This window comes from Leptinotarsa decemlineata, unplaced genomic scaffold, assembly GCF_025532065.1.
Source record: "Leptinotarsa decemlineata unplaced genomic scaffold, Ldec_3_MD MMD2_tig00004307_RagTag_RagTag, whole genome shotgun sequence".
Lineage (NCBI taxonomy): Eukaryota > Metazoa > Arthropoda > Insecta > Coleoptera > Chrysomelidae > Leptinotarsa > Leptinotarsa decemlineata.
Genome location: NW_027412606.1, coordinates 1,245,220 through 1,262,392, shown reverse-complemented (window position 1 = coordinate 1,262,392; position 17,173 = coordinate 1,245,220). Strand labels below are relative to the sequence as shown.

At 35.0% G+C, this 17,173-nt stretch overlaps 1 protein-coding gene across 1 annotated transcript; it reads left to right on the top strand.

The window, feature by feature from the left end:
* Nucleotides 1-15,142, top strand: LOC111513155 (heat shock protein beta-1). Its single transcript, XM_023169318.2, has 3 exons — nucleotides 1-185; nucleotides 12,256-12,451; nucleotides 14,770-15,142. Exons 1-3 carry the CDS (start codon nucleotides 1-3, stop codon nucleotides 14,959-14,961), a joined length of 573 nt encoding a protein of 190 aa, XP_023025086.1. The 3' UTR covers nucleotides 14,962-15,142.
* The last annotated feature ends 2,031 nt before the right edge of the window (nucleotides 15,143-17,173 follow it).

Below are 17,173 nucleotides of genomic sequence, written 5' to 3'. Positions count from 1 at the left end.
ATGGCGGAAGGAATTAAACGTAATATTCCCATCAAAATGGGCGATTTCAGTGTAATCGATACTGAATTCAGCAGCATAAGAGAAAGATTCGATGCTGAAATGAGAAAAATGGAAGAAGAAATGAGCAAATTTCGATCTGAACTGATGAACAGAGAATCCAATAATTTCTTCAGGAGTACTACAAGGTAGGTAACGTATTCATAGGTATAACCTCCAAAATATATGACCCCTCAGATATAAATATCTGTGACTATGCAGGAGTTCTCAATGAGTTATATAAACAACAACTGGAAAATTCTAGACTATACTAATTGATTCTTCAGAACAGTCGGTTTTATAAAAATATAAGACAACGTTTTTCAGTACCTAAGTAGTAGAAATAGTATATTATTCAATATAAATCACCCGTATGAGTATCAGCCCTTATATTAGCCATTTATATGTGTGAATAGAATCTTGTCTAGTACAGATTTTAATGAGAAGCTTTCATGGAGGTGAATACATAACAACTATTAACTTGTTACTAATTAGATACAATTGGATATTGATTATTTATTGTGACAGTTAGAATATTCGACCAAATTGTTTGGTTAATTGCAGGAATAGAATCAACGCCTAAATTATTATTCTGATCATGAGTAGAAATGTTTTGCTTGCCGGCATAAGAATAAGATTTATTTAGTTGTATGAAACTTGATATTTGTTAGCTGCATCTGTTTTGTTTCTTATGGAGTCTTATATGTAGTCCTAAGCTACTGCTGATGATTTCCATCTGCCATAGTGTTTAAAAGCCTTTATGTCAGCACCTGCAACATCAAGTAGACTTGCAGAAATTCTGCACTCTAAAATTTGAGTTTAAAAAAAGGAATATTACCTTTTCCCATTTTCATGAGTTAATTAATACCAATTCTTTAGGCAGTGCATTTGCCATGCTGTTAGTTGATAGTTTAAAAACAACAAATCTTGGACATTAGCTGGACGACTATTCCTGTATGAGTTATAAAGTTTATACAAATTATTGTAAAGTTTCGAGTTATTTTTGTCTTGGAATTGGACACATTTACTAATAAAGCTATTTCAAGGCCTTGTAAAACACAAATTTTCATGCAGTACATCTCATTATTAGTGCAACCATGAGAAAATAAAAACATAATTGTATTGATGCATATCGATACTACTCACTTCATTTAATAATGGCTAATTCCGTAAAAAACACCAATACGACAGATTCCCAAATCGATTTTTTTCCAATTCAAATGAGAGATATACGCCGCCACAAATATACCATTTTTTTAAATTTTTCTGGCCATGAATTCATTGATGAAATTTCAGCAACTTCTTTCACCCCTGGCGGAGTAAAAACATTTCATTTTGATTTTCTCAAATCAATCTTGCACTCAAAACTTGATTTGAGCAATCACAGGATAAATTGATACGCCAAAATTTTACTCGTTCAGCAAATTTGTCGCAAGGTAAACCAAAGGGATGGGACTTCGAAGTAAAAGTGTGCTGTATGAACGCTACCATTAATTGACAATGAATTAAAACTTTATCAAAGTAAAACAAAGTATGAGGTATGTTCACAAAATAAGGTGAATAAGTTGAGAATGCCGCTAACGAGCCATTAAAATAGTGACTTTTAACAAATAACTTCAAAAGAGGCGGCCGACGCTGTTTGTCATATTGCGTTAAAAATAGTATTAATAGGCGTCGGACTGGGAGTATTAATATAAATTTTCCAATGATATATTCTGTATGATGCGAAGATAATTGAAATATCGTGAAAACTAATTTTGTTTAAATATTTTATTTTGAGGACAATTTGTATTTGAAATAGTTTTTTATTAAGGATTGCTACGTTCTACAGATCTATAAAATAATCAGAATATCAAATTGAATAATAAATACAAAGGTAGAAAGGGTAAAACATTTCTGAATTTGCATTATAAAAATAAATATGTGTCATCTGGTGACGTTTTTGAAGACTATCCCATTTTCTTTATCCAACCTATTTAAATCAAAACATTATAATTTTTATTAATTCGTGTTTTGATGTAAATCAATTCAATATTATTATTATTGACACTGACAATATCAAATTGATCGTAGGTTTGATAGTGAAAATGGATGGGGGTTCGAAACGTCACCAGATAAATAGAGAAATAGAATAGGTTTTCGCGGTTGAATATCTTAACTTCGGGTTGAACCGCGCTCAAAGTTTTGCATTGTTCGACGTTTCGGCTTCGACTTTGAAGCCATTTTCAAGAAGTAGAAAAGTGTGGCTGTACTGAGGGACACACTTTAGGATTTTGATGTTCTGGTCTTGCCAAACCATCGAGACGGTATGAACCTCACTGACCCATGTTCAATGACTAAGACTGACCCCTCTACCATGCCCTTTAAACGCTCAACAGAAAATGATGTAATATTATCCTTCTATGGAAAAAGCCAAGTCGGTCCTACTGATGGGTACAGTGTGTCTGTTTACGGTATAATTCAAAGGAATATCTATTTATTCCGCCTTCAAAAACAATGTTTTTGAAACCCCCTTCAATTAAATACTTATTTGTTGGAGAATGACTTGGTTACTACTGGACATATTTTCATGTTTGTCGTAGTTGACGCGATTTGTAAACATAGCATTTCCCAAATCGCGGCAAGTGAAAGGAATTACTAACCTCACTTTCGTAAATGTCACACGTTTCACAATTTGTTAAATTAATTATTAAAATCAATTATCAATTCATTGTAGAGTTCTTGATGAAGAACCAGTAAAGACTCGAAAGCTAGAACAGAAAAAAGAGTTTACTTATTTTACCATCATCTTATTGACTGCATACCCGAAAATTATAAAAGATTCTTCTTCAACTGAGACAGACGTCGAACCTTCACACAACTTTATACAGTCCGAACGCCTCAATACAGGTACTTCAGGTACTTTAGGTAAACTTGCCTGTATTTGGATTACATCAGGTACTATTCTTTGTGTTGGATCTTCTCTAGGTTTATTGTTTCAAGGAGTGTGTCTTGATTTGTTTAATAATGTTAGGTCTTTTTGTGTTTTGATTTGTACTTATTCCTCGATAAGTGATTTATGACTTGAATTTATGGAAAGTTTTTCCAAATGTCCATGCGATTTCATTTATTGACTTGTTTTATGAGTTTTATGTTCTCTGGTGGGGGGAAATTATGTTTGTTTTGTATGGCGTGTCGTATAAAAGGACACACAACAGGATGACACGTTCAGATAGAGTAGGGCCTAGAGGATGACAGCACGACCACCTGTCGAAAGCGCTCGCAGATAATTAAACAGAAATTATAGAGCTTCAAATCCTTTTTGTAACTTACATCAATAGTAAAATTCTGAAAATAAAGGAAAATTAGTTGCATCATCCAAATATATGTAGTTTATCTCAGTTCTGAACAGACTATAGAGAAGTTGCCGAGGACGCATATCGGTTGGCTTATGCCATGCAATATTTTCGAAGTTCCTTCCAAAATAGCTTAATTTTGACCAACAAAAATGACAAGAGCGTCGCTCAGGAATTGTTGAATGACGTCAACGGCGATCCAGATTTGCCTAAAAGGCGAATCATGGGTATATGGTTATGACATCGATACCAAGTCTAATCGTCCCAATGGAAGAGCCCAGGATAGCCAACACAAAAAAAAGCACGCCAAGTTCGATCAAATGTTGAGGTTTTCCTCACGGTTTTCTTCGATTACCGTGGCGTAGTGAATCAGGGATTTTTGCCACATGGTCGTACGGTCAATAAGGAGTATTATCTTGAAGTTATGCACCAGTATTGTGTTAAAAACGACGCATAACTTGGCTTTTGTATCACGATAATGCACCTGCTCACTCGTCATTAGCAGTTCGCAATTTTTGGTCCAAAACCACACCGTAACCATGCTTCAGCCCACCGTATTCACCAAATTTGACCCCCTGCGACTTTTTCCTGTACCCAAGATTGAAGAGACCCATGAAAGGATGGCGTTTTGCGACGATTGAGGAGATAAAAACCGAATCGCTGAGAACTGCTTCAAGGATTGGACGAAACACTGGCACAAGTTTATTATATTGAAGGGGACAAAATAGAAATTGATGCATAAATACATATTTTTGAGAAAAATGAAAATTCCACTTATTTTTTGAACATACCTCGTATTCTGGGGCATGAACCATGCATTAGATGCAGTCTACTAATACAATGAACAAAAATGGCAGTCATATGGACATATTGAAGAAGTAGAGACAAAAAGTAGTGACTAATAATTATTCACCTACACCAGTGCATAACAAGTATTCATTTTTGGATTTATTTTAAAACTGTCGTAAACAAAATATTTTACGTAGGTAGGTTGCCAGCCAGTTTTGGTTGTCTTACAACATCCATAGACTTTCGATACGTGGGCAGGTAGTAGTCAACCTTCGAATTTTAATACATGCAATTAAAACGGTTCTAAAAGGAAATCGAAAAGTGACTAATAATCAGTAGGAACGCCGATTATTCTTCGAAATCGAAATACCGGGCAATGCATTGTCCGAAAATTGTTGTCTGGTGATAAGGCGGTTATGATAGAAACCAAAACTTTACCAAAAAAGCACGCCAAGTACTATCATATCTTAATGAGGATCTAGAATGGGCTTGTTTCATGATTTGTAGTTAACAGTTCTTTTGATAGTAATTTCAAATTAAAAAATAGTGTACTTTGTTTCAGCTCTCTAAATAGCGTCGTTTTCCCGTAATTAATTATTAAAAATGTTTTTAGAATCGTGACGTCACGGGCCTAGTCCCGCTTCTTGTTCGATTGACCAATAGGAACAATACAAATAATGAACATTGCCAAATCGTAAAATTCACGAAGCGTATAAACAGTTTCTGATTCATTCGTGATTCAAAGTAAAATCGCAAGTGTAAGAAATGCATTGGAAATGAAAATTAATTATACATGGGATCCAAATGACAAAACGCAATGACAACGTTATTTTTGAAATATCTCCGACAGTAGACATTTTCATGTTGATATCACAGAAATTTTAATAATGGAGGTGTATATGAACCCGTTAAGGTTTAAAGTCATGAGAAGATTCTCCATATGAAATAAAATGTACTCGAAAACCATGGTTCTAAATAGAATTTAACGAGCTATTTTTTAAATGGTTCTCTAAGGCTCATTGGTTGAAATAAATCAATTATGCATTCATGCCACCCACCAAAAACAAGAAATTCAACGATATATATTAGCCATGTTGCCACCCAGTCAGCTATTTCTCTTGAATGTATGAGACAATGTACTCTTTCTAATGTTTCATAACTTCGTATTTATGTCGAAATAATTGGCACTTGGCAACACTGCTGTAGATACGATCAATTTTATTGGTCAACAGACACGCTGCCAATTTAAACTCTTGCTTCTCAAAAGCTCAGATCAGACCTTCTTTGGAGTATTGTTCTCATGTATAGAGCTCTGCCCCCAAACATACAGATACTTCCACGGGAGGTGTTCAAGTGACTTGGCACATTTGATTCCACCAAGAGATTCAAATGGATTTTATCTCCAGCGATTCAAATCCAATGTGAATCGCTACTTTCGCACAGACACCGCTCTGAGAACGCCTTAAGGATTTTCCTGTAGTGCTTGTATTTTGTCCATGGTGTTTTCTTCATGCTGTAGTGCATCAGGAAAACGTCTGGTGTTTAGGAAAGACAATTCATGGCTTTTGCATCAAGATAATACACCTACTCACTAATCATTGCTTGTTCGTATTTGGTTGACAGAAACAACACCGTAATCATGCCTCAGTCACCGTATTCACCAGATTTGCCCCCTTTCCTGTTCTCAAGATTGAAGAGACCCATAAAAGGTGTTTTGCGAAGGTTCAGGAGATGAAATCCGAATCGCTGAAAGAGCTCAAGGTATATATTTTTAGAGAAAAATTGAAATTCACCCAATTTTTTCAACAGACCTCGTGTTTGCTTCGGTTCTCGAATATGTCATTTCTATCACTGAAGTCTGTCTCGTCAATATTGGAGCTACTTTTGATTGCAACGTCAATCATTGACAAAAAAACTTTGAGATTAGCTTTTATGAGAACTACTGTGAAATATCTTCTCAGGGTATGGATATGTACTATAAAATTTGGAAATCGATACCTACATTTTCCAAACGCCAAGAAATATTGAAGAAATGTTTATAAAGTGGATATATATTAGACATTCAATATTCGTTATCTTTATTTAAGAATAGAATTCGTTGGGTGAGTTACTAACCAAAACAAGACTCCTCTATAAATAAACACTGACAACAATAAAGACGGATTTAGAAGGTTTCGCCGCGAGGCGAGGCGAGATGGAGTAAGAGTTTCTTTGAAGTACGTAATTACATATTTTGAATTCTTGCAAAATATATTTCAATATCAATGGCATTTTGGATGTTGTCTCTCCTGAAGAAGAATTGTTATTTCTCCCTTGAATTGTGGAGTGTTCACCCCACAATTCAAGGGCAGATCTAGACCTAAAGTTCGGGAAGGGGGTAATTTCGGGATGAATAATTCAATGTAACCCACCAGTGTGGGTTACAGACTGCTTTGAGCATCGATCGCTGAAAAAAGGCTAAACTTCGCCTTTTATTTTCAAAAAAATAAATACTCATTAGAATATGCTCTCATTATTATTTTTCAATCGCTGAGGTCACGCTGGTTGGGCCCCGTCCTCTGAAGCCACCATAGATAGATATTTTATTTGACCACATTATGTATACACATTTGTAGCAAGCCGTACAAAATAAACAATTTGAAGTTACATGATAAAAAAAATATATATATATATATTATTATATATATATATATTATATATATATATATATATATATATATATATATATATATATATATATATATATATATATATATATATATATATATATATATATATATATATATATATATATATATATATATACATGTATATCTACACATATACATATATACATTCGGGAGGGCGCGCCATCATTATCAACCGATGACCAATCCCCCACACTGTGGGGTAAGTGATCATTGGGTCCGAGAATCATGTGCCCTAAGCAAGCGCGGTGACCCAAGAATTTGTCCGGCTAAGCTTCTTAACGATGCCGATCAGTTTGTATAGCGAGTGGTCTTTCAGTTCAGACGGTAAGAGTACGGCTCTGCCGAACTCTAAAAACCTGATTCGGTCTCCAGCGGGGCAGGAACAAAGAATGTGCTCTGCTGTTTCATCATTTTCCAAACAGAAGCGACACACACACTGTCTTCCGACGGTCCGAGTCTCTGGATATGATGATTCAAATGACAGTGACCTGTAAGAAGGCCTGTTGGACATCGTAGTTCATCCCTACTGTAGTCCAACAACTGTTTGGTTGTTTGGTGTTCAATCTTTGTATGGCAAAGTCTAAAGCGATGCCAATGACAGGTTCTGGTCCGATGAAGCTGCTTGCAGCACCCTCCTTATCAAGGGAGAAAGCAGCCTCATTGCTGTGTATGAGGTTGGATTTTTCCAAGGACTCCAATATCAAATGCAAATCTACTTTTATTTTTAAATAGGTATACTACACTCTCATAGATATAGATCGCATATACTGTCAAGATATTATTTGCCTTGAAGATTCCCCTAATAAGCCGACGTCTTCAATGTTTCTGAAGAAGACTACTCCATGCATTGACTTTATCCTTGTATAGCCGCATTCGCAGGACGGATTCCAACTCAGTGATAGTGTTGTGATCACCTCGTTCAGTGTCGAAAACTAAACCGAGAATATTAGCCGCTCGAGCAGCTGGCCTAAAGAGAAAGGCTTCAATTCCTGCTCTGTCTTGGTCGCGGACCATTCAGAGAAAGGGATCCGAACTCCTGACGACTTTACAGGCTCCCAGTACCATTCTGTCATGCAGACACTCCAAACTCAAAGGTTCACGGCCATCCTGTTGTCGGGGGAAGTACAAACGTGGGACGGATGATTTGGAATGCAAACTCCTATAGAAGTGTATCATTTTTCGAGTTGATATAGCTCTCGGGTCTATTTCACTACTCCAAACCAGTAGAGTAAGATTGGAACGGCGAGCATATTCGTAACAGCGACTTAGTGCTTCTCCGAGAGTTCCGATAACCAGATCTGTCGGAGTTTGTGCTTATACTTGCCGCGGAGACGGTTCTTCACTGCTGTTATCTCTTGTGAGCGTATTCGTGAATGTTATTATTATTATCAACATATATTGTTCCAATTTACTTTAGAGCATAAACCTAATTGTGAATGCTACAGCCTTGATGGAATTTCTTAAAGGATCAAACGTGTTAAAATAAACCCCAAATAGTGTAGTTCACATTTAGTGTGAAAGAAAAACTCTAGCGACAGCTATTGATTGGTCGAAGCGATGTGACACACCCGTTAATCAGCGGCTCCCAAAATGGGGATCAAATTCGTGGCCAACAACGAATTAACTCAATGACATGAAATTTACACGATTGAAAATAATTATGTATCTGTTTTTATCGATCTTCTTGGCGTATCTTCACCTTCCACAATCTGAAAAATATGGAAATTATAATGGAGAACTACGCGTGTAGAAGGGTAAACTTTTTAGTTCACCCCGATAAGTTACTGCGTGAAAGTATCCTCAACAAAAAAAAATGTTCTTTTATCAGTAACTTGTATTTGATAATTTTGACTATCAGAAAAAGAGCTATGAAATTATACAGAAACGTATCTTAACGATCGGAGGCTAAAACCCTCCTGAAAAAACCTGAGTATAAGCACTTTTTTCGCTGATTCTCTTTAGTTTTAAATTTTCTCGACAGATGTCAAAGATGTTCTGAAGTATGTCAATGTTGTTGATTGTCTACTTGAAACATTCGATGTAGTACAAGGTGTTCTCTGATACGATGGTAATGATGTGTAGAAAAGATCTGACAGGGAAACTAGACAGCAGAGATCTATGTGCTGAAAATTGTGAAGAGCACGCGAACTGTTGAGTGATTCGCTTCGAGTTGTTGGTTTGTACCAAGATTTAACGATTTTGATGAGCACTACATACATACATGAAATTTTTTCGTGAATTTTGGGGTTTTTGTGGCAGCAAGTTCGCTCTAAAACTGCTGAATTTTGACCAATAGAATCGTTTCATGAGCACCGCTCAGGTGCTGAAGTCGTAGAGAGCAAGTTGTGTGTTGTTTACTGCAGTGTATCAACTGCGTGACTATGTAACACGTGGTGTTTTCAAACCAGTCAGCAAATGAAACAAAATCCGACGATGGCAGCGATTCATAATCTCCAACTACAGGCCCGGATGCCACCGCTCGAAGCTCGTTGCCTGGTGTGACATCAAGATGTACCGCATTTTCAATTGCTCTTGCTCAGTTGTTGACATAAAAACCTGAAAATTTTGTGGGATACTTGGGAGATGATTTACTTTTATAATATATGATTTTTTAATAAAAAACTAAATTAGCCTGAGTGAGCCCATTGTTGAATGACGTCAACGGCAATATAGATTTGCTTAAAAGGGTAATAACTAGTGAGGAATCATGGGTATATGGTTATGACATCGAAACCAAGTCCAATCGTCCCAATGGAAGAGCCAGGAGAGCCTAGACTAAAAAAAAGAACGCCAAGTTCGATCAAATGTCAAGGTTTTGCTCACGGTTTTCTTCGATTACCGTGGCGTAGTGCATCACGAATTCTTGTCACATGGTCGTACGATCAATAAGGAATATTATCATGCGCCGTTTACGAGAAGTAATACACGTCCGGTATTGTGGGAGAACTATTCATAGATTGTTCAAAATTTTTTTGCCAAAAAAAAACGTAATCATGTTTCAGCCACCGTAGGACTGAAGTGAAAAATCAAACACATACATTTGTTCTCGCACCTTTTATTTTTTGACCATTTGTGGAAAATGCAAAAGACGATTGATAATTACTGGTATGGAAAAGATGGACCAGTTATATTCGAGAATATCTCATTAACATTTCGTTACGTAAGTGCATTTCAGTTTTCATAAAGTGAGAGTAAATGATTCTAGGTATCTGAAATTAAATGTGACGAATTGTCTCATTTATTCATGTACCAAAGCAAGCGTCTCAAAAATCCGAAATGAAGAATTGAGAAATACTGAGACATACCACAATGTACATTCATGTTATTGTAGATTTATTTGTGTGTGTGTAATGGAGCAGCATTATTTGCGGACTCTGTCATGATCTAAATATAGAGACAGACGCTTCTGAAAAAAATACGCGAAACGATGCTGTTTCTCTCTTGTAGAAACTAATTTATTATTTCGAAATGATGTTTTGAAAACAAGACATTGAAATGATAAAATATTTTGTTTTACTCAATAAATAAAAATAGGATTTATGAATGAGTACTTCATCTGCAAAATAATAGGTAACATTTTATGCATCTCTACTTATGAATGCGAAAGTCACTCTCGTTCACGCCTGTTTCGCCGTACTGGTAAGTCCTAGGAAGCTAAAATTTGAGATATAGGAGCTTTTTAGGTCTGAGATGGGCATGTCCCAGATACCAGCTAGTATCTCAATCGCCACAAAAGATATAACCAGGGATGGAATTTCTGACAAAAACATAACAATCTGCACTGATAGCAGACAAGCCCTATTAGCCTATTAGGGCTAGTACTACAGTGCCACCAAGATTTAGCCAAAGCCTCGGTAGATAATAACATTATCCTGGGGTGGATTAAAGGGCACGACAGGAGTAAAGGTAATCGCAATGCCGACTCTTTAGCCAAGGAAGCGGCTGGACTAAGAATTTTAGGAGCGGTAGCAACCAGGCCTGTAGTTGAAGATTATGAATCGCTGCTATATGTCAATTCAATTTAATTTTCTTCAAAGTAATGTATATATCAATTCTGGGTAACTGGCATTTTTGAGACAAAAGTTCTATAATAAATAAAGAGTACCTTGGGATTCCAAGACATTTCTCTATGACGTGAATAGATCTTCGCTCAATATTGTTTTTCGGGTTCCAGTTTTCAACTAATATTCCAGAAAAAGTAGAATCTGATGATGTATCAACAGAAGTCATGTCTGATGTACTCAAACTCTCACTGTCCTCAGGGGACCTTGGTAGTAACTTTTTCCAATACACTCTGTATTTTCTATTTCTTTAGAACGATTTCTCTTTCGGTGCTACATTATATTTACGGTCTGTTTAGCTTTTGATCTTCGAAAAACCTGTTCATTAACTTGAATTTTAACATCAAAGGTCTTTTCCTGTGTACCTGCTTCATGAGACATGATTTGATTTTCAGCGATATCTTCGTTACCAGTATTTAACAACATTTGTTTTTCCTTTTTTTTAATAAACGGTGGAGCTTTAGATGTATGGGCCGTCGGTCTATCAATCTGGCAATCAAATATATGGGAGTTACGCCTGGTTTCAATATAATTTTTCCCACTTTCATAGTTTTTATAAAGGTACATGTAATTTTCTAAGCCTGTTTCAACCTAAAATTCAAAGTAGTGCTCAGAGCAAACTATAATTTTTTTTTATTAATCATTATCATTCATACTTACATTAAAATGATCTTTGCAACAAAAATGCGTCCCCTTGGCAGATACAAAGTCGGCCCTCCGCATAGCGCGCTGCCATAACTTTCTTAAAAGAGAAGTAAAAATGGTGCAGTTACCGAAGAATTCTAGCATTTAGGAACGATGCAATACTTGTAACGTTATTTTTTTTATCATTATTCATATTCACGCAGTTAACATACTGCAGTAAACAACACACAACTTGTTTTCTACGGCTTTAGCATACGTACACTTCGATTATTTTAACTTTACCGATACGTCATCAATTTATGATCATAGAAATCACACACCCTCTATGTAACATCTCTTTCTATCAACCGCTATGAACAGATGACAATTCGTTAACATTTGTCTTCTAATCAAAGACTGTTATAGTGAAGATCAATTAATACTCATAACAGTGGAAAGAGATAACCAGACAGCCGACAGTGTTTTACAATTTACAAAAAAAAACTGTGCTCTATATTTACTTAAATGAAAATGATTAAAGTAATTTGACTTCATTATGGAAAATATCCAGCCTCTCTAGAATATATGATCTTTTTTAATGAACGGAAACAACTAAAGCTTAATAAATTTAATCAATTTGATTTAGAAATGTTCAGTCAATTTTTTCATGAAACTGGATGACAATGAAATTGATCTCAATATTGGTTTATTTGATTTCAGCACTACCACGCAATCAACTACAGGATCTGATGTAGCGCAAAAAGTTCCCTCTGGGGATGTGAAGACATGGTATGATGATCTGAATTCGCCGCTTATTCAAGAAGATGGAAACAGTAAATGCCTCAAATTGAGATTTGATGTTAGTCAGTATGCACCAGAAGAGATTGTAGTTAAAACCGTAGACAACAAATTATTGGTGAGTATCTGCGTAGAAATAATTGATCCATCTCTAGTGACTGTAGCAATGTACAGTTTATACACAATTGAGCAGATATTGTGATTGTAGTGTACATTTCTCAGGACAATTACTAACTCTCGATTAATAAGATGTTGAAGATTGAATATAGAATAACTTACTAATAATTTCAAAAATTAACATCAACAATTCGATGGAACTCAATTGAAAATACTGTTACGTTTTCCTCGTGGGTTCGACAATAATTGACTCAACGTTATTTCATTATTTCGCTGTCAATACAACATAAAAGCTTCAACTGAACTTCAGACTAATACTCGAATGTCTATCGCCTTATTAGCTCACTTCGTACCGCACTTTCCACTAGAGTAGTCTCCTCTGCCTGTTGATAGTACTTATATATTCCGATGGAATTCTTCCGAAGCCGATTGGAATATTATTGAAGCCACGCGACAACTAGAAAGATCGAGAAGCACAAGTAGAGTTGAGCGCGACCTTGGCCAAGTCACAGTCGATCGACGATTTCAAGGGATAATTTACAACAATTCCAAAAGTTACATACCGTTTTTTTAGCTCCTCCTACTTTCCTAGCTATCTCAGAAATGGTAAGACTCACAACGTTGGCATAATTAAACAAAATTTGTCTATTTAAAGAGACAATAAAAATCTTCAGAAAGCGGCTGTCAATTGCCATTTTTGGGATATTCGCAAAAAACTACTTTGGTTGGCTCTACCACCTTCATTCAAAATAATATGAAAATGAGTCGGTGAAACTTTTTTCACTGTCATGCTTGTTATGATTCGGTACGAACCAATTTTCAATGAAACGTTTCGTTCATTGGATTCCATCATCGTTTTTTTTTTCTTTCGATATGATTATCTAGTCTTTTTCATCAGTCAGTTCGTTCAATTCCCCGTCACTGATGTCTCTCAAAAAAAGTAGAGACCAATACTCTTCGTATCTGGACTCAAAGACAAATGTGCCTTGAAACTTTGCTGGTAGATGTAAACACCTATACAATTTTTCCACATGAACTGGACATGTCGCAACCGTACCACTAGAACAACGCAGAACAGTCAATTCTGAGTGTGTTACACAACCATTTGTTTGCCAGTTGTCTACCAAAAAGTCAGGAAAACCAACCGCCAAAGACGGATCACTCTTCATTACGACAATGCGAGCTCTCACACATCGGCTCAAACAACTGCATTTTTAAGCACCCAAAACATCGATTTGAGAGTCATCCGCTGTATAGTCCTGACTTGGCACCGAATGACTTCTTTTTATTTCGGCACATAAAAAACAAACTGAGAGGTCAACGTTTTTCGACACCTGAAGAAGCTGTTGCTGCATTCAGAATGCATGTTTTGGAGATACATCAATCAGAGTGGCAAAAGTGCTTCGACAATTGGTTCAAACGCATGTAAAAGTGTATAGATCTTCATGGGGAATATATTGAAAGACAATAAAGTGATTTTCGATGAATAATATTGGTTTTTGTCCTCTAATCTCAAAATATAAAAGGCAACCCTCGTATATGTATCTTTATTTCGGGTTTGACAATAAATGAGGTCACCCTGTTTTATATTATTACTCTTTATTAGCAAATAATGCTCTTCATAGTACAGTCAGTCACTTAACAAGAGTTTCTCGATGCATGAAAAGAAGCTTCAGTTTTCCATCTGGTTTTGTCTAAAGTCCGACTCATGTCGGACTTAATAAATGGCTCAGATACTTAAACACGAGAGAAATAAGAGAAAGTTATATTCTCTCCTTAGTGAGTGTGTCATGTTTGTATCTAAAAAATATCTTGTAGTCTATTTTAGTTGTCCTGACGAAGGTAATAAATTTTCCAAAAGCTTGACAGATATCACAGAGACTTCTTTTTAACAGCCCTACCAATCCGAATGTTACCTCATGAAATAAATCGATTTATATTGAAACCAGTCACAAATTATTCTCATATAATATATACTACATTCTACACCTACGTTGTTGACTTCGTGTCATCTGTTATATGGCATTATGGATTTGAAAATAACTCCTTTCTATTCCTGGACGTCCTCATTAAAATCAACAATTTCTTTTCACATTATATTTTATTGAAATTGAAGAAAAAATGAATGAATAAATTATTGAAACCCAGTCTGACAAATCGGCGTAAGTACCGATGCCATAAAATTTCATGCGACTATTCAAAGGTTAAATTGGTTAATTTTTTCCATCAAAACTTGTTTGAGCTAAAGATTAACGAGGTTTCACCTTTTGATGTGTGGTTTTCAACAGAAATTCTATATAGTTTCATTTTATGTTTCAGGTTCACGCCAAACACGAGGAGAAGTCGGAATCAAAATCGGTTTATAGAGAATATAACCGAGAGTTTTTGTTACCTAAAGGAACAAATCCAGAACAAATAAAGAGTTCTTTGAGCAAGGATGGTGTTCTCACTGTTGAAGCACCTCTTCCGGCTATTACGGCTGGAGAAAAGCTTATTCCAATTCAACACTAACTCGAATGGAACAACACCAATTTTTAGGGTTCGGTGGAGCTTGTAGAGTATGTCTTCAAGTAACAAAGTTTAATCTATAGTATGCTGTAATATTATATCTTCGTAATTTATATGTTCTCACATTTTGCCTTGAATATGTTCATGACTTGGTTTTCACCATATAAATAATTTATTATGTAAATATTATCTTTTTATTCTGCCTCCTTTTCACCAATGGCTATAATTTCCTGAAGGGTATAATTACTCTTCAGATGATTATACTTTACATTAATTATATGCTTCCAAGCAACATAAGGGAAAGTACCTTTGGGTGATCAGCAGAAGGGAAGTGTACATAAGTCATTCCAATATTTCGGTCAAATTTATTATCATCTTCCAGGAAAAGCTCTACAAAGATTTTGAAAATTATAAGACAAAGTTAAAACTTACTGTTGTTGAGATTGGCCATGTCAGTAAAGGTGTGAATTTTACAAAAATAATACATGTCAGTACAATAGGACAAGTCACAAGTTAAAATAGCTTGATTTCTTACTAAAGCACAATGATTACATGAAAAGTCTTGATGAACCATCCGAATATATTTGAAATATAATTTAACGGTATAATACCATATGCTCTTCTTCTTCTTCTTTCTTTATTGGCCGCTGCTTCCTATTCAGGCGCAATTGGGTCCAGCTCAATATCTGGGGTTGTCTTTATCTGAGCTAAGCCCATGAAGAACCCATTAAATTTGTTCGGTTCTTCTATTCAATTTATCCACTTCTTAGTATTGTGTGTCTTTTTCTTCATGTGCTTTAAAGGTTAGTAGGTTGACAAAGATATACAAACAATAGGTTCTAGGTTACTTGATAAAGGTTTTTTATATATGGGAGATAGATTATTTGCAATAACATTTACAGTCTTATTTTATTATAGTCTAAAAATTGGATAATAAATTTTATGATTTGTAGGTTCAAATTACTGAGAACTTGGAATATGTTGAAGGGAGTTTTAACCCCTCTATTATTGAATTCAAAATATATATCTTCATTTGAGAGACTGTTGATAGGGCATTCCAAAAAAAATATGATTTAAGTTTAAATCTTCTATTTGACTTGATTATTGTTGTGATGTGTCTCCTGTCGGTTTTATTAGGGTATTTTTCATAAATTTTATTATAGGTTTTTCCTGCTTTTTTGATTTCCTTTTCCCATTGTAATTTAAAATTATTTATAATTGTATGTTTTATATTTGAATAAATTGATTGACTGTTTAATTTAATATTTAACGGAATATTTAAGTTGGTTCCTATTTTTGCCGTTTCATTTCCTTTAATATTAGCATGACCTGGTATCCAAGCAAATTTAAACAAGGTGTTATTTAATGAAGCCTGATATGCCATGTCTCTGATGGATAAACTTATATGATCATTTTTAGCTGTTATTGCTTTTAGTAAAATTTTTTTCTATAGCACTTCTGGAGTCCGTAAATATTAGATTCTTTTTCAAGTTTTTTCTTAAGCATACTACCATACTTTCATGAATGGCTATTAGTCCTGCGTTACAGATATTTGCCATGTCATTTACTCTGGCCGAAAAGGAGATATCTATTTCTGTGATGTTAATTCCTATACCCGTTTTTCCTTCTCTTTTTGAAGCGTCTGTGTATACGAAAGTATATTGTTCTTCTAAGTCTTCGGTCGCTAAATGAAATATTTTATTATTATTAACATTTGACTTTTTCATATTTAAATCTATTACTTCCATTTCGTAATACCATATGCTCAATACCAAGAAACATGACAATGACATCTGTCATAGAATCAATTTAAAATATGTTTGTTCATGCTGAAACTATGGAACAAACAGAACAGTTTCGGTGTATGTGTGATGAGAGACATCTGCTGTAAAAGTATGCATACCAATGAGAAAATCCAATGCCAAATTCATCAAAAAAACATTAGAAAACTTTGATTAGAATCATTAGAACATTACAATTCTTTGTTATGTGAAAAGAAACTTTTTTTCAAGAAAATATATCAAGTAACGAATGAACTTCAATAATTAAATTGTAATGTACTATTTAAAGAAAGAAATTATATTACTCATTAACCAAATGTGAGAGGAAGTGAAAGTTATAATTTATTTTGGCAAAGTTTCAAAATCATTTCTACTTTGAAATCTGTGTATATTTTCATCAATGTCTAGCAAAAAGACATATATTTTGCTGTGGT